The sequence below is a fragment of the Monodelphis domestica genome, chromosome 5 (genome assembly GCF_027887165.1).
Source record: "Monodelphis domestica isolate mMonDom1 chromosome 5, mMonDom1.pri, whole genome shotgun sequence".
Lineage (NCBI taxonomy): Eukaryota > Metazoa > Chordata > Mammalia > Didelphimorphia > Didelphidae > Monodelphis > Monodelphis domestica.
This window is the reverse complement of record NC_077231.1, coordinates 28,299,016-28,326,404: the sequence shown is the minus strand read 5'-3', so window position 1 is coordinate 28,326,404 and position 27,389 is coordinate 28,299,016. Positions and strand designations below refer to the sequence as shown.

At 34.7% G+C, this 27,389-nt stretch overlaps 2 protein-coding genes and 1 pseudogene across 2 annotated transcripts; all 3 read right to left on the bottom strand.

The window, feature by feature from the left end:
- Nucleotides 1-3,605: 3,605 nt before the first annotated feature.
- Nucleotides 3,606-7,253, bottom strand: LOC130454785 (olfactory receptor 6C2-like; annotated as a pseudogene).
- A 5,406-nt stretch (nt 7,254-12,659) lies between these two features.
- Nucleotides 12,660-13,653, bottom strand: LOC130454784 (olfactory receptor 6C2-like). The gene has a single exon (XM_056800984.1). The coding sequence runs from the start codon at nt 13,625-13,627 to the stop codon at nt 12,674-12,676; it is 954 nt and encodes a 317-aa protein (XP_056656962.1). The 5' UTR covers nt 13,628-13,653; the 3' UTR covers nt 12,660-12,673.
- Nucleotides 13,654-26,164: 12,511 nt separating this feature from the next.
- Nucleotides 26,165-27,112, bottom strand: LOC130454783 (olfactory receptor 6C2-like). Its single transcript, XM_056800983.1, has one exon. The coding sequence runs from the start codon at nt 27,110-27,112 to the stop codon at nt 26,165-26,167; it is 948 nt and encodes a 315-aa protein (XP_056656961.1).
- Nucleotides 27,113-27,389: the final 277 nt, after the last annotated feature.

The following is a 27,389-nucleotide window of genomic DNA, read 5'->3' as shown; positions in this document are numbered from 1 at the left end:
GATATTGAAAGGATTACTTCTTTTGTTTTTAATTAAATGATGTAATAATGAAATTAAGTGTTTTTGAATGATAGGGTTCAGTATTGGTTTCTGGAATTTTTTCTTCAAGAGTTCATTATGGCTTGTTCAATATTTTTTAAAAATTGAATTGTTTAGAAAATGTGTGTTTTATTAATATGGAATTTTAGGTTTTGAAAGTTTTCATCCATATCCTCTAAATTATCAGATTTTTACACATGGTTGGGTATAAAATTGATAATTTTATCATTTATTTGTACTTTCTTTTATTTTATTTTTAAACCCTTACCTTCCATCTTGGAGTCAATACTATGTATTGGCTCCAAGGCACAAAAGTGGTAAGGGCTAGGCAATGGGGATTAAATTACTTGCCAAATGTCACACAGGTAGGATGGGTCTGAGGCCAGAATTGAACCAAGGATCTTCTGTCTCTAAGCCTGATTCTCAATCCACTGAGCCACCCACCTGCCCCTTCTTTATTTTCTATTAACCCTTGAGAACTGCCCAGCAGTCTGTGAATTAGGGGGTTCTTCCTGACTACGTGTTGTAAAGGATAATTTTAGCATTGTGACCTAAACTATATTAATTATTTGCTCACTATGGATATCGCAAATAAAAAAAAATACCCAAGTCAGCTGGAAATTTATGGTGATTTAATTAATATAGTGGAAAGAAATTAAAAAGAAGGGAGAAGGAAAAGGTGTAGGATTTCTCCCGTCTGGCTAGTGCCAGGGGGAAGATTAGAGGCTCTAGGAAGGTAAGGTTTTAAAGAATAAAGGAGGAAGGAATCAGCCTGAACTCCAAGAGGGCTCAGCCAAGATGCCTGAATCTGAATTAGCCCAAGGGCAAACTCACATCCAAAAGCCAGACAAATAGCTTCCACCACGCCAAGATTTCAGAAAGCTTAGCACACTGCCAGCCAGAGCTTCCTCTTTGGGGAAGAGGCCGAAGAGAGAAAGTGACGTGCCCCATATAGATGGTTTTATGTCACTTTCCTACATCTCATCTGTAACAATGTTAGCTTAGCTTGACTTAGGACAGCCCAGGGGTCTGTCAGCTGTTTCTACACATGTCTGTTGAAGGCCATCTTCTTAGATACTTAATCCTTGAGTATGGGTGCAGACATTCCTGACTTCTTTAAACTAAGTAGGGTGGAGCAATGTAGAGTTCGCAAAACCTGACTCTGTTAGATCAAGTATCTCCATTGTTACAAATCAGGAAATAGCTAAATCCAATCTTCTATAGTATGGTCTGAGTGGGGTGGAGTAGTTTTAAAATTCACAGTGTGAAGAGTTAGGTGGAATGAGGAATGGGCGACAGCTGAGGTGTTTCAGACCTGTTGCACAGGCATGGCAAGAAGCTAGGCGGCTTGGCATAAGATCTGTCTTTATTTTAATACCTAGTGGTTACATTTTTTCTTGGCCCATAGTCTCATTTTTCAACAAAAATGATTTCCTACAGATAATTGGCTATGTCACACATTATCTTTTAACAATCTTTTAATTAACATTCTATGATCATCTTGCATACCAGGTTGCTACAACAATGCAAGGTGTGCTAGAGATAAATGACACAGGCCAGGTAAACAGGGTTCTGTTCCCACTGACCAGTGGGATGACCAGCTAAGAGAATCATTGTTGCTTTAAATCAACTTTCATAATCAATCAGGATTACTTAGGAGATAGGTAACAAAAACAAATGCTGCTAGGTGCAGTGTTAAAGGATAAATTTAATACATATCAGATTTAGGTATTTCTCAATTTTCAGATTCCATTTCTCTATGCATCTTAGTAATGCTGCTATGGCTTTTGTAAACATAACAAACCAGCAAAGTGTGTCCTATCAGCCTGGGCTTGAGAAGTGATTGATGTGCCTGTTGTATTTGGTTTGCAGTGGGTTTGGGGAATCTAAATATGATTCTGCTAGGGGCTTAAACCTAAGGGAGAAGAAGGAGGGGTTATTTCATATAAGTGGGTATAAAAAATCTTTAGATTGAATTCTGTAATTATAATCTTTAGATGATACACTGGCTGGGGGGAGATTAACGTGGGTCATGTGTGTTAATCCTGCAAGCATTTGCTCTCATATTACTTCGCCTGAAATTGGGGAGAGAACAATAATCATAGCAATTCCATTAGTAAGGAAAGTTATTGGGAGAAGTCACATATAGGGGGGCTGATTTGGTGTCTCCTTTTTTCTTATGGCCACTTTGCAGCCTTCATTCTCCAGCTGTGATCTTGTCAGATAGCATGGGTTTGATGGCCCCCAACAATTAACACTCCTTTTTCACTTTTTATATTAAAAATTTAATTTCTTTTCTCCTTTATAATCAAACTAACTACCTTTTCCTGTTTTATTAGTTTATTTTAGAAAAACTAGCTATTATATTTACTGATGAATTTAAAATTCTTTTTGCTTTCAGTTTTATTAATCTCTTCTTTAAGTTTCCAAATTTTATATTTTGTTTAGTTAAAATGTTTGAATGATTGTCATTAAATTTTTTTTTCAATCCTGTGACTATTTACTATTTATTTTCTCTTTAATTCATGATAGCTTTTAAAAATAGAAATTTCTACCTAAGAACTACCAGAACTTCTTTTCACAAACTTTTTATGCTGTCTTGTTATTGCCATTTTCTTTAATTGGGTTTTCCATTGTTTCTATAATTGGTTATTTAACCACAGAGTTTTGTATTATATTTCTAATGACCATTTTAATTCTTTTTTATCAGTCCTTTATTGAATGTAATTTTGCCATTGTGATCAGGAAATGATACATCTAGCACTACTTTTGATTTTCTGTGCTTTGCTCATCATTATGCCCTTATATATGATCAATTTCTAAAAAACACTTTTATGTACAGCTAATGATCTTATAGAGTCTTTTCTATTCTGATTCAATAATCACTTAAGATATATCATCTCTCCTTTTCTAAATTAGTACTAAGGTATTTAATTTCTTTTTTTTTTCTTTTCTGGATCAAGTTGTCTTTATCTAAAAGAGGTCAATTGAGATCACACACCTTAATGGTTTCACTCTGTATTTTTTTCACCCATTTCAAGTAACTCTTCCTATAATTATTTAAATACTTTGTCATTTGGAGAATGTACATAAACCACATATGGTATATGTGGCAAGCATATATTATACACATATCTATATTTTTGTATGTAATTGATTCTCTATATATGATATTTTTAAACATAATGTAATTTCCCTATTTACCTTGTTATCATGTCAATATTTACTTTCATGCCATCTAAAATAATAATTGCTATTCTGGCTTTTTTTAGATCAACTAAAGCACAATAGGTTTTGTTCTAGATTCCCATTTTTAGTTTATAAAGCTTCATGTTTTTGTAAGAGAATTTTTTAAAATTCTGTTTTCTAATCCATTTTGCTATCCTTTTTCATTTTTTGCAAGCATTCATTTCATTCATGTTCACAATTCTGGTTGCTAATTATGTTAATTTCAATTTCATTTGCTCTTGTACTTTTTTCTAATCCTATCTTCTTCTCCCCTCCCCTTTATAAATAATATGATGAAAGAGTTTGCCTGACATTTCATGTCTTTTTAAAAAATTATTTATTATATATTTAGTAACCACCACCAAAAACTAAAACAATTTTGCTAAACAAATGCATAGAAAAGGTGAAGTGTAAAACCACAAACTCCACATTATTTATAATTTGTTTAAAATATGTAAATTATGTATACATGCTATTATAAAAATATTCTGTTTTAGAATTCCCTTTGGATTTGTTTTACTTGGATAATTTTTCTTCTGATTTTGTGACTTTTTAAATATAATCATTGAATGGATGAGTTATAAGTAAGACTTTTACGCAACATTTATGCTCTCTAAGCTATTGTTGTCCTACCAGAAATTACTTTTGGATTTTGTGTATGCTGAAGCTTTGATCTACTACTGATATCTTTTAGGTAAGTGGGGGCTTTCTCCAGATATCTATCTTATTCATTTTAGCTGAGATTCTTTGTATCTCCTCAACTTACTTACTTAGTTTTTTCTTATATTTATCAGATTCTGTGAGAGGGAAAAAAAGTCTGCCATTATTATTACTTTGTTATCAATCTATCTTTCTATATCTCATTAGTTTTTCCTTTAAAATCTGGGTGCTCAATTGTATCAATAATCTTTTGAAAAAGTATTCTAAATCCTTACTAATTAGAGAAATGCAAATCAAAACAAAACTGATACCACCCCATACCTAGTATATTGAACAATATGAAAGTAAAGGAAAAAATAAATGTTGGTGGGTATGTGACAAAATTGGGACACTAATACACTTCTGATAGAGTTGTGAATTGATACAATCATTCTGAAGGGCAATTTGGAATTATGCCCAAAGAAATTCATGAGAATGCATACCCTTTGATCCGGTAATACCACTAATAGGTTTGTACCCCAAAGAGAGAATAATGAAAAATACCTGTACAAAAATATTCATAGCCATACCTTTTCTGATGACAAAAAAAATTGGAAACTGAGGCAGTGATCTTTGGAGAATAACTGATCAAATTGTGGTATGTGATTGTAATGGAATAGAACTGTGCAATAAGGCCAATAAACTCCTTATTTCCATACAAGCCAGAAATGCCTACATGAACTGATGAGGAGTGAAATAAGAGAACATTATACCCAGAGGCTGAAACATTGTGGGATGATTATATGTAATTGACTTTGCTATTGATAGCAATGCAATGATCCAGGACCATCCTGAGGGATTTATGAGAAAAGAATGCTATCCACATTGAGAGAAAGAAATGTGGAAGTAGAAAAACAAACATAAAACATTTGATTTTTCACTTGTTCATATGGATATTGGATGTGGGATTTTGATTTTTAAAATATTATTACCGAAATGAATACTATGGCAATAGGAATTAAAGGTAATACATGTATAACCCAGTGGAATTGCTTATCGTCTATGGAGGAGGAGGGAGAGAATAAGAGGAAGGATAAGAATATGAATCATGTAATCATAGAAAAACACTAAAATAAAAAAATTTAATCTGGATGCTATTACACTTGATACATAGAGGTGTAATTTTGGCAGTGCTTCATTACCCATAGAAGCCTCCCCCAACATAATATAGTTAATCTATTCATCTCTTCCAATTATATCCATTTTAGTAGCAATTCTGTCAGAGACCAAAATTATTGTCTAGATGTCTTTTCATCCAAGGTAAATAACTTGGGTTATTTGGTGTGGTCAATGGTTTTCTCATCTCACCAGCCTTAGTTTATAAGTTGGGGTTAATAGATTATGTTAAGATCAGGGCCATTTCCTATATCCTGAAAGAGATAACTGGCACTCTCTATGTGGTTTTGAGATTGGTGGTCAATATTAGATACTTTCTTCAAGACACTCTTGAACAAGGGCTGTTTTTTGTTTTTTTTAATATATATATATAGGTCCTCCCTCATGTCATAGGACTCTCCTTCACACTCCAGTTTAGACCTTGCATTAGACCTTTACTGCATAACTGCTCTGAAAATGAAATCTTGCAGGGGCTCTGGGATTGCCTTGAATGGCCTTTTCTTATAGCTTCTCTTTTGCCACTATGCCCATTCATAAGCTGAAGGTAGCTAAGTTCCTTCTCTATTTCCTTAGCAATACATTGCTCTAAACTTTTGACCAGTTGTGCCTTGTATATTACTATATTCCTAAAAGGTTCTGGGGGTCCTTCTATATAACCTCGTATTACTTTCAAAGTTCTCTAACATATTCTCCTTATTTCTTATTTCATTAGATGATGTAGAAATGACCAGATTTTGCAGGATGGATAATCAATAATTGTGAAAAAGTGATGGGTTTATACAAGGTGAACAAAGGTCATTTGTGTTTTCTTGTGCCAATTGGCACCTTAAACTAAAATGCCATTTGATAAATATGTGATTTTTTTTTACTAAATCCTTAAATGCTTGTATGACTTGTTTATTCCTTAGTGAGTAAATAAAGGGGTTCATCATGGGGGCAACTGAGGTCACAAGTACTGATACCACCTTATTCAAAGCCAGCTGTTCCTTCCCTGGAGGTTTGATATAGATGGAGATGCAAGTACCATGTCATAGAGACAACAATAATGTTGGAGGAACAAATAGAAAAGGCATTTTTTCTTTGTTGGGTAGAGGGTAATCTCAGAATAGTGTGGATAATGTGTCCATAAGATAGAGCCACTAACACTAAGGTGATGATGATTAACAATACAGCAAATATTATAATTATCTTTTCTATGAAAGTTGTATCAGAGCATGAGATCTTTAGGAGTGATGACAGCCAAAATGATCAATAACATTAGAGTCATAGAATTCTAACACAATACCCATACTAAGTGGTGGGAGGATGATAATCAAATCAGCCACCCAAGAACTCAGTAGGAGCTGGTAATAAATTTTGTTGTTCATGATCGTTGTGTAATGCAGGGGTTTACAGATGGCCACATAGAGATCATAGGACATGGAGGACAAAAGGAAAAAATTCTGTTGAACCAAAGAAAGTGATAAAAATCACTTGTGCAATACATGCATTATAGGTCACAGTACTGTCATCAGTTGACATGCTGTATAGATATCTAGGAATACAGGCACTTGTGAAGAATAATTCTAAGAAGGAAAAATTTTAAAGGAAAAAACACATGGGAGTTTTGAGGTGGGGATGCACCAAGGTGAGAACAATGATTGTCAAGTTCCCAGTGACACACAAAATATAGGTAAGAAACATAAAGACAAAAATAAATATTTGCAACTTTGGATCATCTGTCAATCCCCAAAGAATGAATATTGTTATCCTAGTATAGTTTTGCATTTCAGATTTCCAATTTTTGAAGTACCTACATGTAAAAGAGAAAAGATTGTAACTGATGAAACAGTAAAATTAAAGAGTCACAAATTGGGACTAGGGAACTTTGCAGAGAGCAGAGAAGCAGCTGGGTGGCCCAGCTTTCCAGGAGTCTGCTGTCTAAGAGCACATACAGCCCAACCCAGTTGAACTTAATCGATCAAAAGCCTCCAGAGGACAGGGAAGCTAACATTCCTACCCTAGTGACTGTACCAAGAGATCTGACAAAGCTCCAAGAGGGGAGACTGACAGCCCCAAAACCAAAAAAAAATGAGAGGAGCAAGAGCACAGACAAATACGGGGAGCAAAAAAGCGGTAAACCCGAGCAAACAACAGAAAAAGAAGAAAGAAATTACAATAGACACCTTCTGCACAGGTAATGAGCAAAGAGCAAAGGAAACGGGGGGGGGGGGGATCAGCAAAGGAAAAATTAGAAATCCCAGTGAATTGGATACAGGCTTTGGAAGAACTCAAAATGCTATTCAAAACACAATTAAGAGAGGCTGAAGACAACTGAGAAAAGAACTTAAAAATTAAGATAAGTCATCTGGAAACAGATTGAACTAAATTGAACTAAATTGAACTAAAACAAGAAAATAATGTCATGAAAGCCAGAATCAACCAGCTGGAAAATGAGGCAAAGGAGATGAAATATGAGGCAAAGCAGATGAAAGATGAGGTGAAGAAGATGAAAGATGACCTCCAAAGAAAATCAGACCAAAAGGAAAAGGACGACCAAAAAACTAAGGATGAAATCCAATCTTTAAGAACCAGAATACAACAACTAGAATCAAGTGACCTCACAAGGCAGCAGGACACTATAAAACAAAACCAAAAGAATGAAAAAATTGAGGAAAATATGAAGCATCTCATTCACAAAACAGAGGATTTAGAAAATTGTTCAAGGAGAGAAAATTTAAGAATCATTGACCTACCAGAAGACCATGACAAAAGAAAAAGCCTGGACATTATTTTACAGGAAATTATTAAAGAAAACTGCCCTGAGAACCTAGAACAAGAGGGAAAAGTGGAGATTGATAGAATCCACAGATCACCTCCTGTACTTAATCCCCAACTGACAACACCCAGGAATGTTATAGCCAAATTCAAGAACTATCAGACCAAAGAAAAGATATTACAAGCTGCCAAGATGTCATTCAGATACCAAGGAACCACAGTGAGGATAATTCAGGTTCTAACTGCATCGACACTAAAAAAAAGAAAGGCATGGAATATGATATTCCGGAAAGCAAGGGAACTAGGTCTACAACCAAGAATCAACTACCCAGCAAAACTGACTATACTCTTACAGGGGAAAGGATGGTCATTCAACAAAATAAAAGAATTTCAAGAATTTGAAAAGAAAAGACCAGACCTGAACAGAAAATTTGATGTACAAGCACAGAACTCAAGAGAATCATCAAAAGGTAATTTAAAAAGAGGGGAAAAAGAAAAACAAAACAACAACAACAAAATTTTTTAAGAGACTCAATAAGTTAAAATGATATGTATCCCTACAAGAAAAGAGGTCATTGGTAACTCTTAAAAACAGTTGTTATTAACTGGGCAGCAAAAAAGTACACTTAGAGGGAACAGTGACAAACTGTAAAGGATGAAAGGACATGACACAAATACGTATATAAATATATGCATGCAAAAATACATACACATGAGTATGTATATAACTAGAGCTTGAAAATAGGTTAATATTAAAAGAAATGGGAAAAGAAACAAATGGGGGTAAATTTATACGTCATAAAGAAGCTCATGGTGGGAGGGGGGAGAACATCAATATACTGGAAAGGTAAAGAGGTCAGAGGCAGGAAATACTCAACTTTTATGTGCTTTAAAATTGACTCAAAGAGGGGAAAAAAATCCAATCCATTGAGGGCAGATAAAGAGGGGAGTAGAAAGGTAACAAATGGTCTGGTGGGAAGAGAAGTAGTACAAGAGAGGGAGGGAGTGGGGTGTTAATTTTAGAAAGACTACAGGGAAAATAAGGGGGGAATAAGAAGGGAGGGGGTAGAAAAGGGAAGTAAAATAAGGGTGGGAACAAGGGGGGCTGTTTAAAAGCAAACATTGGTGTAGAAGGAAATAATGAAAGAAGAAAAGGCAGGAACAGGAGCAGAAATCAATATGCTGGGAAATACACAGCTAGTAATCAAAACTCTGAATGTGAATGGAATGAACTCACCCATAAAAAGCAAGCTAATAGCAGAGTGGATTAGAATCCAAAACCCTATCATATGCTGTCTACAAGAAACACACATGAGGAAGGCAGATACACATAGGGTGAAAGTAAGAGGGTGGAGCCAAATCTATTGGGCATCAACTGACAAAAAGAAGGCAGGAGTAGCAATCATGATATCTGACAAAGCCAAAGTAAAAATAAATCTAGTTAAAAAAGATAGGGAAGGTAATCACATCCTGATAAAAGGCAGTATAGACAGTGAGGAAATATCCCAGGTCACAAAATATAGAAATTGCCCTGGGGAGATCTATTCTTTAAAAGAACTTTTAAATTATCTTTAAACTCAAAATCTACTGGAGATGCTGACTTCTTCCCAACCAGAGCAATCCCTCTTTCCACATGCCCAAACTCTTGAATTTAAAAAATGCTCTAAAAATGCATATAAACTCTCATGTACTTCTCATTTGAAAGGCATTTCATTCTCATTCACTCCCACTCACTATAGTCTAAAGGCATCTTAGAATGATGGCTTAATGAACTCAAAAGGCATGACAACAGATTCTGCCTCTAATATTTATTGCCTGTGTGACCTTAGCAAATCATTGAGCTAAGTGGGTCTCAGTTTCCTCACTGGTAAAACCAAAAAGTTGGACTAAATGACCTCTGAAGTCCAGTAGAGTTCTAGACTGTGAACTAATGAATACCTGCTTTGTATTTATATAAATTTAGTCAGCTATTTTAGAAAAAGAAGGAAACCTCAAAATAGTTGCTGATTTTCTCAAAAACAACTGTTTTTGGCATGTGCATATGTGTGTGTGTGTGTGTGTGTGTGTGTGTGTGTGTAAAATCCTTATGGATTTTATACATACACACTTCCCTGAGCCAGATATAACTGCAAAAGAAAAAATATATATAAAAAAATGAAGAGTTTTATGCAAAATCTCTGGACATTGAATTCCAGAATTCTTTCCTTATATTTTTGGAGATTGTACCTGTGTTGGTCCAATGAAGAAATTTAAGATAGGATACCTTGTCCATTTTTGGCTCAGGTCATTTATTATGACAACTTCATTCTCTCTTTTGTCTGGACTTAGGCAGAACAACTCATTTGCTCCTACATTTAGTGTCATTCCAATGATAATCAGGAATATTCAAGTGTCATCTTCTACTGAGGGAGCAGGAACTGAGAGCCTTGGAAGTTAATATGTCAAAGATCCCAGCAGTAGGTCCCAGATAACTTAGGGGCCTGAGCAGAAACTGTTGGACCTTGGAAGTTAATCTAAGTGTGATTGATAGATATAAAAGGTCCCAGTAGCACTAGGTCCCAGCTTAGGGACCATAAATACTGGCAAACATTCCAAGAATGGTATGTACCAGACAGGGACTGGGGGGCCATGCATGCTGGAGGGCATATATATCCCAGCATCCCCAGACTACAATTGGAACTCTATGGCAGGACTCCCCTGGTGTGTGCTGCTGATGCACATCAGTTCAATAAATGGCCTTCCTGCTAATTGCATTGTGTATTGGTCTTCCTTGGTGGTAGGTGAATACCCAGACCTTAACACTACTAATGATATATCTTTTTGTTAATGTCACCACTGTCTGTGTATAATACTCAAGTTGGGGAATCTAACTCTAACAATCATTAATTCATTATATTTCCAAGGATTCTCAAATGTTTCCCATTCATTAGATTTTCCCATCTATGCCCTTAGCCAAGCTTCCTCCATGTTATAAGTGTGTAGGCTTCATTAGAAGATTCCATTTATCTCTGAATTTTATTTGCAGCTATATATTTCCCAAAATAATGCCTAAACCATATTTCCTGAATCTAAAACTCAACTTTCTCAGGTAATTTGATTTATGTCTAATTCATGAAATACTGGATGCTACATTCTGTGAATTAGTCACTTCAGAGGACCAAATAATCACCAGGGAGAGGTAATGCTTACTCAGATACTACAGGAAAGTTCTTAAATGGAGCAGCCATTTGTAGCACAGTACCAAATGTGGCAGAGCATTTGTAGCATAGTCATTAGGAAGGGATCCCGCAACTTCTTGATTTGGCACATAATTTAGTGTGGAAGAGGTTTCTGGAATATTTTTCTTTTCCAATTAGGAAGATTCAGGAAGTATATAGCATGAGAGTGGGGAAGACACAAGCAAATTACCTTTGTGTGAAGTTCTATTATCCCATTGTCATTAAAGAATAAAAGTCAAAAGCTATGTGGTCATGAAGAAAAAAAGAATTATCTCAGAAATGAGTATGGATATGATTTCTGCAACATTTATAGAGATTGCTGTATTTTTGTCAAAGTGGAAATCTAGAAATCCCCAGTTCATTTAGTTGGGAGGTAGAAACCCCAGGATTTGACCTTGTCACAGGAGATTTTTATCCCTTAGGGGGCAGCTGGATAGCTCAGAGGACTGAGAGCCAGACCTAGAGATGGGAGGTCCTAGATTCAAATCAGGCTTCAGACACTTCCCAGTTGTGTGACCCTGGGCAAGTCACTTGACCCCCATTGCCCAGCCCTTACCACTCTTCTGCCTTGGAACCAGTACATAGTATTGACTCCAAGAAGGAAGGTAAGGGTTTAAAAAAAAAACAATAACTAATAATAGACCTTGAATTAGTTCTGAGTAGGATTGGCTAATCCCATCAGATGCCTCTTTTTGCCTTTCTCCCATTGAATCACATCCCCCTTTCCAGGATAGAACTCAGAACCTTCAGCTTATGAGGCTGAAGTGCTACCTATTGCAATATAACTCAAGGTCTATTTTTAGGCTGAGACCAGTGAAGAAGGACCTTCCCTCAGGGAGAAAACTCTCTGAACTTCCACTGCTCAGAGTCAGAGAAAAGAAAAAAATCAAATCATCCTCACAAAACTCTTTCAGACAGCTTCAAACCTCCAGGGAGAAAGAGTGTGTCTCCCAGTCAGAGACCAAGTCCAAAAGTCAAGTTTCTCTTCCCACTGTGGCCAGTAAACCCCCAACTACCCCTCCTGGGGACATTCTTTTGGAATCTTCTCTTGAGGGACATCTAGAACTAGATCTCCAGCCCTGCATCTTGGTCCACAAGTTCTGCAAAACCTTTCTCTCTTCATGTCTCGATCACACTTATCCAATTTGGGTGAATATGAGATTTTGAAATGAGGCAGATTTCTCCACTTCTTCCTCCAATATTACAGAGTTCATCTCTTATACAATATTATTTAATAATGATTTCTCTCTCCTCATTCTTCCTTTCTTCCCACAGACCATCAAAATGGAATAAAATCATCCCAGAGTCCCTCAATCATATTTTCCTGTCTTGAAGACTATTAAATTTATTAAGATTCTGAGTAAACATTTTTATTATCTATTTCTTAGCATATACACAATTCTTTTTCCCCACAATTCATTCCACAAAAAAGTAAATATATGTAAATTTCTGAGCTATTCTTGGCTCCTGAATTTCCCTTGATAATGTGAAAATGACTAGACAGTAGGAAAGTAGTAATTGACAAGAAATAAAAAAAGTAAAGGAATTCTGGATGATGTTTTAGGGCTCTTTCCTGATTTTCTTGTACTATTTGGCACCTTAGACCCAGGAGCCCTTTATATCTTTGAGATATGTGTGATTCTTTTGACTAAGTTTTTAAAGGCTTGTATTACTTGCTTATTCCTGAGGGCATAAATAAAAGGGTTCATCACAGGGGCAACTGAGGTCACAAGTACTGACACAATCTTGTTCAAAGCAAGATGTTCCTCTCCAGGAGGCTTGATGTAGATGAAGATGCAGGTGCCATAAGTCATGGAGACAACAATCATATGAGAGGAACAAGTGGAAAAGGCCTTCTTCCTTTGCTGGACAGAGGGGAATCTCAGAATAGTGTGGATAATGTGTCCATAAGATAGAACCACTAACACTAAGGTGATGATTAGTAACACTGCAGTAAAGATTAAAATCATTCTATCTAAGAAACTTGTATCAGAGCACGAGATCTTCAGGAGTGGTGATGGGTCACAGCCAAAATGATCAATGACATTGGAGTCACAGAATTCCAGTTGAAGACAGATACTAAGTGGTGGGAGGACAACTATCAGCCCACTCACCCAACAACTCAGGAGGAGGAAGTTATAGACTTTGCTGCTCATGATGGTTGTGTAATGCAGAGGTTTGCAGATGGCCACATAGCGATCATATGACATGACAGTCAAAAGGAAAAATTTTGTCGAGGCCAAGAAAGTGACAAAAAATATTTGTGTTATACATGCATTATAGGTCACACTATTGTCACCAGTTGATATATTATATAGATATCTGGGAATACAGGTAGTTGTGAATAATAATTCTAAGAAGGAAAAATTTCGGAGGAAAAAATACATGGGAGTTTTAAGGTGGGGATCCACCAAGGTGAGGGTGATGATGGTCAAGTTCCCAGTTATACACAGAATGTAAGTAAGACACATGAAGACAAAAAGAAATACTTGCAACTGTGGATCATCTGTCAATCCCCGAATTATAAATATTGTTATCCTTGTATGGTTTTGCATTTCAGATTTCTGCATGTAAAAGAAAGAGTTTGTACCTGAGATGGAAGTTAACAATAACAGTCAAAACCAGAATGCAAATGAAGGAAAAAAAAACTGAGCATGACACTCTTCTGCCCTTCCCTTAAAAAAAAAAACTAACAATATTGTATTGACTTCTTACTAGGTTAGAAGTATTAAGTTTCTAGGTTAGATTAGGTAGGCACCTAAGTATTATATGTGCTTGTCTGAGTTCTGTTTCCACACCATAATTTTCAAAAGACTTAGAAGTTAAATACGTTTGTCATCACATTAATCTCCATTATGAGTTTAAACATTTCCCTGACACACCACATCTGTTTTTCTTTCTTCCCTATCTTTCTTTCTTTTTTCTTTCTTTCTTTCTTTCTTTCTTTTTTTCTTTCTTTCTTCCTTTCTTCCTTCCTTTCTTTCTTTCTTTCTTTCTTTCTTTCTTTCTTTCTTTCTTTCTTTCTTTCTTTCTTTCTTTCTTTCTTTCTTTCTTTCTTTCTTTCTTTCTTTCTTTCTTTCTTTCTTTCTTTCCTTCTTTCTTCCTTCCTTTCCTCCTTGCTTTCTTTCTTTCTTTCCTTCCTTCCTTCTTTCCCTCTTTCTTGCTTTCTTTCTTTCCTTCCTTCCTTCTTTCCCTCTTTCTTTCTTTCTTTCACTCTTTCTTTCTTTCTTTTTTCTTTCTTCCTTCCTTCTTTCCCTCTTTTTTCTTTTTTCTTTCTTCATTCCTTCTTTCCCTCTTTTTTCTTTTTTCTTTCTTCCTTCCTTCTTTCCCTCTTTCCCTCTTTCCTTCTTTCCCTCTTTCCCTATTTCCTTCTTTCTTTCTTTCTTTCTTTCTTTCTTTCTTTCTCTCTTTCTCTCTTTCTCTCTCTCTTTCTTTCTTTCTTTCTTTCTTTCTTTCTTTCTTATCATGGAAACCTATACAAAGAAATTCCAACCATGAATTCTGTCCCTCTATCCTTCTAAATTCTCCTTGAACATCTTCAGGTATCTGTATGTAATAATAGAACAAATGATAAAAATCCTCTGATATAAAATCTATCTAAGATTCAGGATCTAGGCAACTTTTATTCATGTAAAGGAAAAATTCTCTCTCAATTTCATCTCTTCCAGTGGATTCATCTTTAACCAATTGAGGTTTATCTCTCCAAATTCACAATGTTTCTTGGAAAATCACAAAATTTCCATTACATAAATAATCTCAGTTGGAATTTACTCCAATGCTTACCTGAAAGACATTCTATGTATATCCTACCAATATTATCAATCACATAGCCTCTGCTCAAATTTCTTCTGGCAATGAGACCCATCACCTTTCCAGGTTGTGCATTCCAGAATATTGAATTTTAGCCAACTCAAATCATTACTCAAATAAAATCATTTTTTGCCTGACACCAGCTAGTATTTGCCTCTTTACAAATTCTACACATTGCTTCCAGTTTTACCCTATAGTGTCAAATAGAATAAAAGTTAATATATCATCCAAATGATAATTCTTTGAATACTTGAACAATATTGTATTATCCCCCTACTCCCAATTTTTTCTACATCTAGTTTTCTCTTCTCCAGAATAAATATCCTAACTTCTTTCACTTCTGCTATGATAGGGACTGAAGCCCTCTCTCCAATATGGTTAGCTACCTTCTCCCTCCATTATGTCAATTTCCTTCTTTATATCACTCAAAATTCAATTGACATCTGCATGAGGGGGAACAAAGGGAGACTACATTGGTTCTACCATTTTCTCTATCTCTGTATGTTCCGCTTGGCCCAAACCATGTCAGCTTTTGGACTTCCAGACAAACCTGCTGACACATATGGAGCTGGTATTGTCCCTGAACTCAAAGAGGAGCTTTTCATTTTGTCCAGATAAATTGTTGTTGAACCTGATTTTGCCATTGTAAATTGATAAATCTGATATTTGAACCCAAGTCAAATTCTCTATTGAATTTTCTTTAATAAAAGACAGTACAATAGTGTAGTATTTCAATATATTTTTGGATGTTGACTTTGTTTTTTGATAGCTATTAGGAATTAATAATCATAAGTTAATCCACTGCTTACTTTTCCCGCCAATTAAGTAAAACTTACTGGTTTATAATTTATAGGATATTTTCTTTTCCCTTTTATGAAAAGCTGGAAACCACCTGACATTTTTAATTCTATGGGAAATTTCTCAGTGTCTACAGAGCTTAAGTACAACTGATAGAGTGTAAGTAAACACAAATGGAACTGACAGAATATAAGCAAATACATCTCCCATGTATTATGGTATTTAATGCTTCATTTTGGTGTTCATTTTTATCTTTGATTTGAATTCATTAAAGGTTCTTGGGTGATTTCTCACTATCACTATTATATTCATTATTAAATCCCTCAATCATTCTATTTCAGTCATGTTAAGAGTAAAAATCTTCTTTCTTTGCTTAAAAAATTAAATGTACAATTAAAGTAGTTTCAATTTTTCTTTGTTTGTTATGACCATCCTAACCCCTGCAAAAAAATATTGTTCCATCTGCTTTGTTCCCTCTCAAAATTACCACTGTAGTAGATCTCTTTAAGGTTATCATTGTGCTCTTAATTATAAATCCAATGGTCTTAATTTGATTCTTATTCTTCTTGAACTGTCTGGACCCTTTTAACCTGCACCTCCTCCTAGATATTTTCTTCTTCTTTGGAATCTTTAACATGCCTCTCTCTCTCTCCCTCTCTCTCTCTCTCTTTCTTTCTCAGAGTTCTCGTCCTATATATGTCTGATCACTAAATATCAGTCTCCTTTGCTGAATGAATATCTTCTTCTTAAGGAGGAATGTCCTCCAAAGTTCTGTCTTGAGACTTCTTTTGGATACACTATTTTTCTGTGATTTCATTAGCTTCTATGTCTTCTGTTGTCTTATCTTGGTAGATACAGACCATTATATAGGTATATGAACATATATGTATATATTCACATATATACAAAAATATAAAAAGAGTATATATGTGTGGATGACTAATCTCTATCCTGCAGTTCAAACTTTTATTTCCAACTCCCTGGTACTGTTCTTTTCCCAAATTCATTCCCAAAACAGAACTTGTTTTCTTTTAAACCCATCACTTCTCTAAAATGTTTCATTTATGTTGAGAGTAAAACCATCAATTTGGTCTTCCAAGTCATTACTTTGGAGTGAATCATGACATTTTCCTTTTCTTCATTCCACATATTCAATTAATGGCAAAATCTAGTCAACATTTCTTTTATAGAAACTCTTCCCTTCTCCTCCCTTTTCTGGCATCACATATCATCCATCCATGTTAGAGCCTTCATCAACTCGCTCCCAAACTACTATAGATATCTATCTCTACTCCTCAACCCTGTCTCATTAGACTACTATGGAAGAGGTGTTTTTTCTCCCTTTCTGTTGAATCATACCAAATATTTTTCTCTTCCAAAAGGGAGCTGGCCCCGAGGCAAAAAAAAAAAAAAAACAGGAGGAAGAAGATCAATTAACAAGCATTTATGAAGTGCCTACTAAGTGACAGGCAATCCTAATAAGTGAATTCATAAATGATGAAAAAGGTATGGCATTCATTGGATCTCAGAATCTCTCTATCCTTACTTGGAGTTGACAGTTTAGTGTTTTGTGCCATCTTTCAGTTGATATGACCTTTGCTTAATCAGCCTTTCTGTGTGTTACCAAGGTCAAAAATAGAGAATATAATTCTACATGAAGATATCATTATTTTTGCATTTCTAGAATCATTAATTATTTTCAATAGCTACTCAAATGTTTTCCATATGCAATCAGTTTTCCTCTACACGAGGGAATAATAAGGTTCCTTAGGAAATGCTAATTAACTATGTATTTTATGTTTGGCTATATGGTATTTCTCAAAATAATCTCTGAATAGCGTCTTTCATGTTTGTAGAATTGGGCCTCTTATCTTGAAGCTAAGATGATTTGAATCAGGTCCTGTTCTGTGTGCATTATCAAAATGATGCAGCTATGTCCATTACTAGATATTGGACATAGAAAGGGATATTGATTCAATTCACTAGACAATGATTACAAGAGAAGAGATACTTGCTTATGGGCTATATAAAAGAATACATTTAGAGTGACCACATGACTTAGAATTGTGACCTAGTATAACCTTCTTGGATCATCCATCTGAATTTTCTATAACATTCCTCCTCTTCCACCTAGAGGTCTTTCACTACATACATATTTTCTCACCTAGATCTCCTCTCCCTGAAAACTAAGGACCAGCTAGTCTTTAATTATACCTCCAGTCTCTCTATAGGGCTGTATCAATATCTCTACTTTCTCAGAGACTCTCAAAGAAAATTTTGAACTAACTTACCCATTTAAAACTTGATCCATAAAATATGAACTTCCTTTGGTGTATTCACATCTTCAAATAGGAAGCATGTGCACTGAAACAAAATATTTAAAATAATGCCACTTCAAACAGCCACACATATTCTACTTTCACAGCTCCATACATAGAAAAGCTCTCTCCTCATTGCTTACATTTCTGAAGATATTTAGTCCTGAAGTCTAGGAATTATGGTTTTGGTTTCTTTGTATTTCCAATTCTTAATTTAATTACTGGAACATAGTAATCATTTAATAGATGCTTGTTTTTGTCTAAGTGTGACTGAGTGCTAAGCCAAAGCATGTTAGTAGAGAACTTTTAGATGAGTTTATTCCCTGAGTCATATCTGGGAATAGATTCTCCCATATTTACAGTTTCTAGAATTTGCCAGTTTTCTGTCATAGACCTCTCCCCTTTAACAACTAACTCTAAATTGACATTGCATTGGATGTCTTTTGCAAGATAAGAAATACTTACATGTGTTCAATATAGCTAAAGAGAAGATAAAACCATTATAAAAAGAAAGATTTGTAAGGATTTGTCATGTTTGTGTCATAGAAACTAAGACCTACCTGAGAGTCAAGATTCTCTCCAAACTGTATACTAACAAGAAGGGATATATGTTTTATCTTTTGAATCTACTCTAGTCCCTGAGGATCAAGTGAGGGCATGAATAAAAGAGCCCCTTGAGCCCTAAGGATAAGAGTCACTAGTGAATCTTCCTTATGGTGCACTTTGGAAAAAGACTTCCACCAGGAAGCTACTGAGTCAATATCCAAACAGTCTGATGATTTCAATTAAAGTATCAGACTCAGACTGGATGTATAATAGTAAGAGTCCAATATTGGGACAAGAATCTGACATCATATAATTAATCCATACATAACCTAAGGAGTTTTCATTCTAAATCCCCAGGAGCTGATTAGATTTCCTTGAAACATGTCAGATTGAGATCAGAGTAAATAGTAATCTAATTGCCCTCTTTTCTGTGAGATTCTGAAGATTCCTTCTCATTATCTGGTTATAAGAAATATTGGCCTTTTATGTACTGTCATGGTCTTATGCAAGTAAAGGCAAGAATTTGTGTCTACTCTGTTTTCATCATTTCTCACAAAAAGCCTGATCAGCTTCTGCCAGAGTGTTCAGACAGTGGAGCACAATGTGAAATCAACTCTCAGTCTAACTTCATGCCTCTTACATGGAGGGATTTTGTTACAGACCTGATCACATTCAAGTGCTGACTCATTCCCCCCTCAACCTGTGCATATAATTTCTTTTCACTCCCTAACAAGACTCTACTCCATTCTACGGTGAATTCTGAGCACTTAAAACTATGCCAGTCAAAAATGTAGCATCGTCTTCATTATTATCTTCTTCTTGGCATTGTGGCACTCAACACCTATCAAAATATCATCATAAAATACTCTTTAGAGAATTTTTAATTGCTGAGATATATCGAGAGATATTCATTGTGTAGTTTAAACTTAATCATACTAATGTAATAAAAATGTCTAGCATACTATCAAAAACAATTTATTAAAATCTGTAGTGGTGATAGTAGACATCCATACCTTATTACTGATCTCATTGAAGAGTCCTCTAAATTACCTCTATTACAAATTATGTTTGATTTTTTGAACAGATACAATTTGCTAAATTATGAAAAGGATAATTTCCTTCTATGATTTCTAATGCATTTAACAGAAATAGATGTTTGATGTTAATAAGTCTCCATTTCTCTCAATCATTTGATTTTATTCTTTATATTAATAGTATAACATTATATATATATACCCTTTTTATGATAGATCAATTCTGTATTTTTGGTATCAATGCATACTAGCCAACATGTATAATCTTTCTAACATTTTGTTGTCATCTATTTCTTAGGATTTTATACAAAAATTTTACATTAATTTCCAAGATATTTTACTTTGAATTCATTCCTTTTTTGTTCTTTCCCTGGGTGGATATTGAGAACATATTAGTCTTCTCAAGATGATGTTGAAAGGATGCCTGCTTTGCTTTTTATTTAAATGATGTAATAATGAAATTAAGTGTTCTTAAATGATAGGGAATTTTTTCTTCAAGAGTTCATTATGGCTTGCTCAATATTTTTTAAAAATTGAATTGTTTAGAAAATGTGTGTTTTATTAATATGGAATTTTAGGTTTTGAAAGTTTTCATCCATATCCTCTAAATTATCAGATTTTTCCACATGATTGGGTATAAAGTTGGTAATTTTATCATTTATTTTTCTTAATTTTCTTTTTTTAAGCTCTTACCTTCCATCTTGGAGCTAATGAGAGCGGTAAGTGCTAGGCAATGGGGTTAAGTGACTTGCCCAGGGTTATACAGCTAGGAAGGGTCTGAGGTCAGATTTGAACATAGCACCTTCTGTCTCTAGGCCTGATTCTCAATCCACTGAGGCACCCAGCTGCTTCCTCTTTATTTTCTATTAGCCCTTGAGAGCTGCCAAGCAGTCTGAGAATTAGGGGGTTCCTCCTGACTACGTGTTGTAAAGAATAATTTTAGCATTGTGACCTAAACTATATTAATTATTTGGTCACCATTGATATCCCAAATAAAAAAAATACCCAAGTCAGCTGGAAATTTATGGTGATTTAATTAATATAGTGGAAAGTAATTAAAAAGAAGGGAGAAGGAAAAGGTGTAGGATTTCTCCCGCCTTACTAGTGCCAGGGGGAAGATTAGAGGCTCTAGGAAGATAAGGTTTTGGAGAATAAAGGAGGAAGGAATCAGCCTGAACTCCAAGAGGGCTCAGCCAAGATGCCTGAATCTGAATTAGCCCAAGGGCAAACTCACCAACAAATCCCAGACAAATAGCACCACCAGGCAAAGATGTCAGAATGCTTAGCCCGCTGCCAAGCAGACCTGCCTCTTTGGGGATAGAGGCCAAAGAGCGAAAGTGACGTGCCCTATGTAGACAGTTTTACATCACTTTCCTGCATCTCATTTGTACCAATGTTAGCTTAGCTTGACTTAGGAACAGCCTAGGGTTCTGTCAGCTGTTTCTGCACATGTCTGTTGAAGGTCATCTTCTTAGATACTTAATCCTCGAGTACGGGTGCAGACATTCCTGACTTCTTTAAACTAAGTAGGGTGGAGCAATGTAGAGTTCCCAAGACCTGACTCTGTTAGACCAAGTATCTTCTAAAGTATGGTCTGAGTAGGCTGGAGTAGTTTTAAAATTCAGTGTGAAGAGTTAGGAGTAATAAGGAATGGGAGAGAGCTGAGGTGTTTCAGACCTGTTGCACAGGCATGGCAAGAAGCCAAGCTGCTTGGCACAGGATCTGTCTTTATTTCTATACTTAGTGGTTACATTTTTTCTTGGCTACAGTCTCATTTTTCAACAAAAATGATTTCTTACAGATAATTGGCTATGTCACACATTAACTTTTAACAAATCATTTAATTAACATTCTATGATCATCTTGCATACCAGGTTACTACAACAAAGTAAGGTGTGCTAGAGATAAATGACATGGGCCGGGTAAACAGGGTTCAGTTCCCACTGAGCAGTGGGATGAGAATCATTGTTGCTTTAAATCAGCTTTCATAATCAATCAGCATTACTTAGGAGACAGGTAACAAAAACAAATGCTGCTAGGTGCAGGGTTAAGGGATAAATTTAATACAGACCAGATTTAGGTATTTCTCAATTTCAGATTCCATTTCTCTATGCATCTTAGTAATTTTGCTATGGCTTCTGTAAATATAACAAACCAGAAAAGTATGTCCTATCAGCCTGGACTTGAGAAGTGATTGATGTGCCTGTCGTGCTTGGTTTGAAGTGGGTAAGAGGAATCTAAACATGATTCTGCTAGATGCTTAAACCTATGGGAGAAGAAAGAGGGGTTATTTCATATAAGTGGGTATATAAAAACTTTAGGTTGAATTCTGTAATTATAATCTTTTGCCAATACTCTGGGGGGAGATTAAAGTGGGTCATGTGTGTTAATCCTGCAAGCATTTGTTTTCATTCTATTTCTCCTGAAATTGGGGATACAACAATAATCATAGCAATTCCATTAGTAAGGGAAGTTAGTGGGAGAAGTCACATATAGGGGGGATGAGTGGGTATCTCCTTTTTCTGAAGGCCACTTTGCAGCTTTCATTCTCCAGCTGTGATTGTGTCAGATAGCATGGGTTTGATGGCCCCCAACAATTAACACTCCTTTTTCACTTTTTATATTAAAAATTTAATTTTCTTTTCTCCTTTATAATCAAACTAACTAATGTTTCTTGTTTCATTAATTTATTTTAAGAAATCTAGCTACTATATTTACTGATAAATTTAAAGTTCTTTTTGCTTTCAATTTTATGAATCTCCTCTTTAAGTTTTCAAATTTTATATTTTGTTCTTCAGTTGAAATGTTTGAATGATTGTTATTTTTTTTTCATTCCTATGACTATTTACTATTTATTTTCTCTTTAATTCATGATAGCTTTTAGAGATAGAAATTTCTACTTAAGAACTACCAGAGCTTCTTTTCACAAGCTTTCTATACTGTCTTGTTATTGCCATTTTCTTTAATCGGATTTTCCATTGTTTCTATAATTTGTTATTTAACCACAGAGTTTTGTATTATATTTCTAATGACCATTTTTATTCTTTCTTCAACAGTCCTTTATTGAATATAATTTTGGCATTGTGATCAGGAAATGATACATCTAGCACTACTATTGATTTTCTATGTTTTGCTCATCATTATACCCTTCTATATGATCAATTTCTAAAAAACACTTTTATGTACAGCTAATGCACTTAAAGAGTCTTTTCTATTCCGATTCAATAATCACCAAAGATATATCCTCTCTCCTTTTCTAAATTAGCACTAAGGTATTTAATTTCTTTCTTTTTTTCTTTTCTGGATCAAGTTGTCTTTATCTAAAAGAGGTCAATTGAGATCACACACCTTAATGGTTTCACTCTGTATTTCTTCACCCATTTCAAGTAACTCTTCCTATAATTATTTAGATACTTTGTCATTTGGCACATGTACATAAACCACATATGGTATTTGTGACAAACATATATTATACATATTTACATATATCTATGTTTTTGTATGTAATTGATTCTATATATATGATATTTTAAACATAATGTAATTTCTCTACCTTTTTATCATGTCAATATTTACTTTCATGCCACCTAAAATAATAATTGCTACTCTGACTTTTTTTAGATCAACTAAAGCGCAATGGGTTTTGTTCTAGATTCCCATTTTAAGTTTATAAAGCTTTATGTTTTTTGTAAGAGAATTTTTTTAAATTCTGTTTTCTAATCCATTTTGCTATCCTTTTTCATTTTTTGCAAGCATTCATTTCATTCATGTTCACAGTTCTGGTTGTTAATTATGTTAATTTCAATTTCATTTTCTCTTGTACTTTTTTCTAATCCTTCCTTCTCCTCCCCTCCCCTTTATAAATAATAATACGATGAAAGAGTTTGCCTGACATTTCATATCTTTTTAAAAAATTATTTATTATATATTTAGTAACCACCACCAAAAACTAAAACAATTTTGCTAAACAAATGCATAGAAAAGGATGTGTGCAAAACAACAAACTCCACATTATTTACAATTTGTTTAAAATATATAAATTATGTATACATGCTAATATAAAAAAATATTCTGATTTAGAATCCCCTTTGGATTTGTTTTACTTTGATAATTTTTCTTTTGATTTTGTGATTTTTGAAATGTAATCATGGAATGTATGAGTGTTAAAGTAAGACTTTTACACAATAATTAGACTCTCTACGATATTGTTGTCCCACCAGAAATTACATTTGGATTATGTGTATGCTGAAGCTTTGATCTACTACTGATCTCTTTTAGGTAAGTGGGGGCTTTCTCCATATATCTATCTTGTTCTTTTTAGCTAAGATTCTTTGCATCTCCTTAACTTTCTTAGTTTTTTGTTATATTTATCATATTCTGTGAGGGGGAAAAAAGTCTGTCATTATTATTACTTTTTATCATCTATCTATTTATTTATCTATCTATCTATGTCTCATTAGTTTTTCCTTTAATATCTCGGTGCTCAATTGACAAAGAGCCAAAGGATATGAATAGGCAGCTTTCAGATGAAAAAAAATCAAAACTATCAATAATCATATGAAAAAGTATTCTAAATCCTTACTAATTAGAGAAATGCAAATCAAAACAACACTACTACCACCTCATACCTTGTATATTGGAAAATATTAAAGTAAAGGAAAAAAATAAATATTGGTGGGTATGTGACAAAATTGGGACACTAATACACTTCTGATAGAGTTGTGAATTGATACAATCATTCTGAAGGGCAATTTGGAATTATGCCCAAAGAAATTCATGAGAATGCATACCTTTGATCCGGTAATACCACTAATAGGTTTGTACCCCAAAGAGAGAATAATGAAAAATATCTGTACAAAAATATTCAAAGCCATACTTTTTCTGGTGGCAAAAAAAAATTGGAAACTGAGGCAGTGATCTTTGGAGAATAACTGATCAAATTGTGGTATGTGATTGTAATGGAATAGAACTGTGCAATAAGGCCAATAAACTCCTTATTTCCATACAAGCCAGAAATACCTACATGAACTGATGAGGAGTGAAATAAGAGAACATTATACCCAGAGACTGAAACATTGTGGGATGATCATATGTAATTGACTTTGCTATTGATAGCAATGCAATGATCCAGGACCATCCTGAGGGATTTATGAGAAAAGAATGCTATCCACATTGAGAGAAAGAAATGTGGAAGTAGAAAGACAAACATAAAACATTTGATTTTTCACTTGTTTATATGGATATTGGATGTGGGATTTTGATTTTTAAAATATTATTACCACAATGAATACTATGGCAATAGGAATTGAAGGTAATACATGTATAACCCAGTGGAATTGCTTATCGTCTATGGAGGAGGAGGGAGAGAATAAGAGGAAGGATAAGAATATGAATCATGTAATCATAGAAAAACACTAAAATAAAAAAATTTAATCTGGATGCTATTACACTTGATATATAGAGGTGTAATTTTGGCAGTGCTTCATTACCCATAGAAGCCTCCCCCAACATAATATAGTTATTCTATTCATCTCTTCCAATTATATCCATTTTAGTCACAATTCTGTCAACTGCTCTGAAAATGAAAACTCAGGGGCTCTGGGATTGCCTTGAATGGTCTTTTCTTATAGCTTCTCTTTTGCCACTATGCCCATTCATAAGCTGAAGGTAGCTAGGTTCTTTCCCTATTTCCCTAGGGATACATTGTTCTAAACTTTTGACCAGTTGTGCCTTGTATATGACTATATTCCTAAATGGTCCTTCTATATAACCTCGTATTACAATCAAAGTTCTCTAAGATATTCTCCTTATTTCTCCAGTTAGTGAGGAATTTTAGGTTTAATTTGTTGGGTTGTGTGTGTGTGTGTGTGTGTGTGTGTGTGTGTGTGTGTGTGTACATGTTTTGGGGGAGGAGTAAAGGTAAGGGATTTCTCTAGGTCCGGGAACATTATATTCTTCCCACATTTAACATGAACAGAGACTTGAACTGAGGCCTTGAACACTAAATTCCATTTATTTCCATTGCAATAAGTGGTGGTACAGGGCAGAGGATAAAGATATTGAATGTTTAAATCAGGCAAAAATGAAAAATGATAGTCAGAAATTCAAGGATAATCTACAAGCCAAGATCACAGGGGATGGCAGAGTTGTAATTCTGATAAAATGAATTAAAATAAGCATTTGCCTATGCAGAGTGACTTGAAAGGTCACAGTTACTGCTGAGTATTAATTTGGCTAACTAGACGTGTTCTTAATTCTAGTATCTACTTGTACAGTGCATTAGTTCCATTAAATTCTCAACATTTCTTTCTATACTCATTCCAATATCCATAAAATAAAAGCAAATAATCTGGAACACAGGCTTGGGTGTGACCAAAAATTGCCAGAAACAAGAGCCTGGATGAGTTGAACAGCCTAGAATACAGTTGAAAGAGAGGAAAGTTTTGACCAGTGAAAATTTCTGGAGGTAAGTGAAAAGTTCATTAGATGATGTAGAAATGACCAGACTGCAGGATGGATAATCAATGACAAGTGTGAAAAAGTGATGAGTTTATAGATGGTGAAAGCAGGTCATTTGTGTTTTCTTGTGCCAATTGGCACCTTAAACTAAAATGCCCTTTGATAAATATGTGATTTTTTTTACCAAATCCTTAAATGCTTGTATGACTTGTTTATTCCTTAGTGAGTAAATAAAGGGGTTCATCATGGGGGCAACTGAGGTCACAAGTACTGACACCACCTTATTCAAAGCCAGCTGTTCATTCCCTGGAGGTTTGATATAGATGAATATGCAAGTACCATAAGTCATGGAGACAACAATCATGTGGGAGGAACAAGTAGAAAAGGCTTTTTTTCTTTGTTGAGTAGAGGGTAATCTCAGAATAGTGTGGATAATGTGTCCATAAGATAGAGCCACTAACACTAAGGTAATGATGATTAACAATGCAGCAAATATTATAATTATCTTTTCTATGAAAGTTGTATCAGAGCATGAGATCTCTAGGAGTGGTGATGCATCACAGCCAAAATGATCAATAACATTGGAGTCACAGAATTCTAACTCAATACCCATACTAAGTGGTGGGAGGATGATAATCAAACCAGCCACCCAAGAACTCAGTAGGAGCTGGTAATAAACTTTGTTGTTCATGATCGTTGTGTAATGCAGGGGTTTGCAGATGGCCACATAGCGATCATAGGACATGGAGGACAAAAGAAAAAATTCTGTTGAACCAAAGAAAGTGATAAAAAACACTTGTGCAATACAAGCTTTATAGGTCACAGTATTGTCACCAGTTGACATGCTGTATAGATATCTAGGAATACAGGCACTTGTGAAGAATAATTCTAAGAAGGAAAAATTTCGAAGGAAAAAATACATGGGAGTTTTTAGGTGGGGATCCACCAAGGTGAGAATAATGATAGTCAAGTTCCCAGTGACACACAAAATATAGGTAAGAAACAAAAAGACGAAAAGAAATATTTGCAACTTTGGATCATCTGTCAATCCCCGAAGAATGAATATTGTTATCTTTGTATGGTTTTGCATTTCAGATTTCCAATTTTTGAAGTACCTACATGTAAAAGAGAAAAGATTGTAACTGATGAAACAGTAAAATTAAAGAGTCAAAAATTGGATATTAATCTCTTAATATGTTAGCAGTATGAGATTTTTGCTACCAAACAATAGTACATACTTTCCCAAAATCCATCATATAAGATAGATATGTTAGTTATTCCACTTGTTTTTGAGTTTAATCATTTCTCTCATAAGAATCAGTTAAACATGATATCTATTCTCTTCTTTCTTAGGGAAACATTTACAT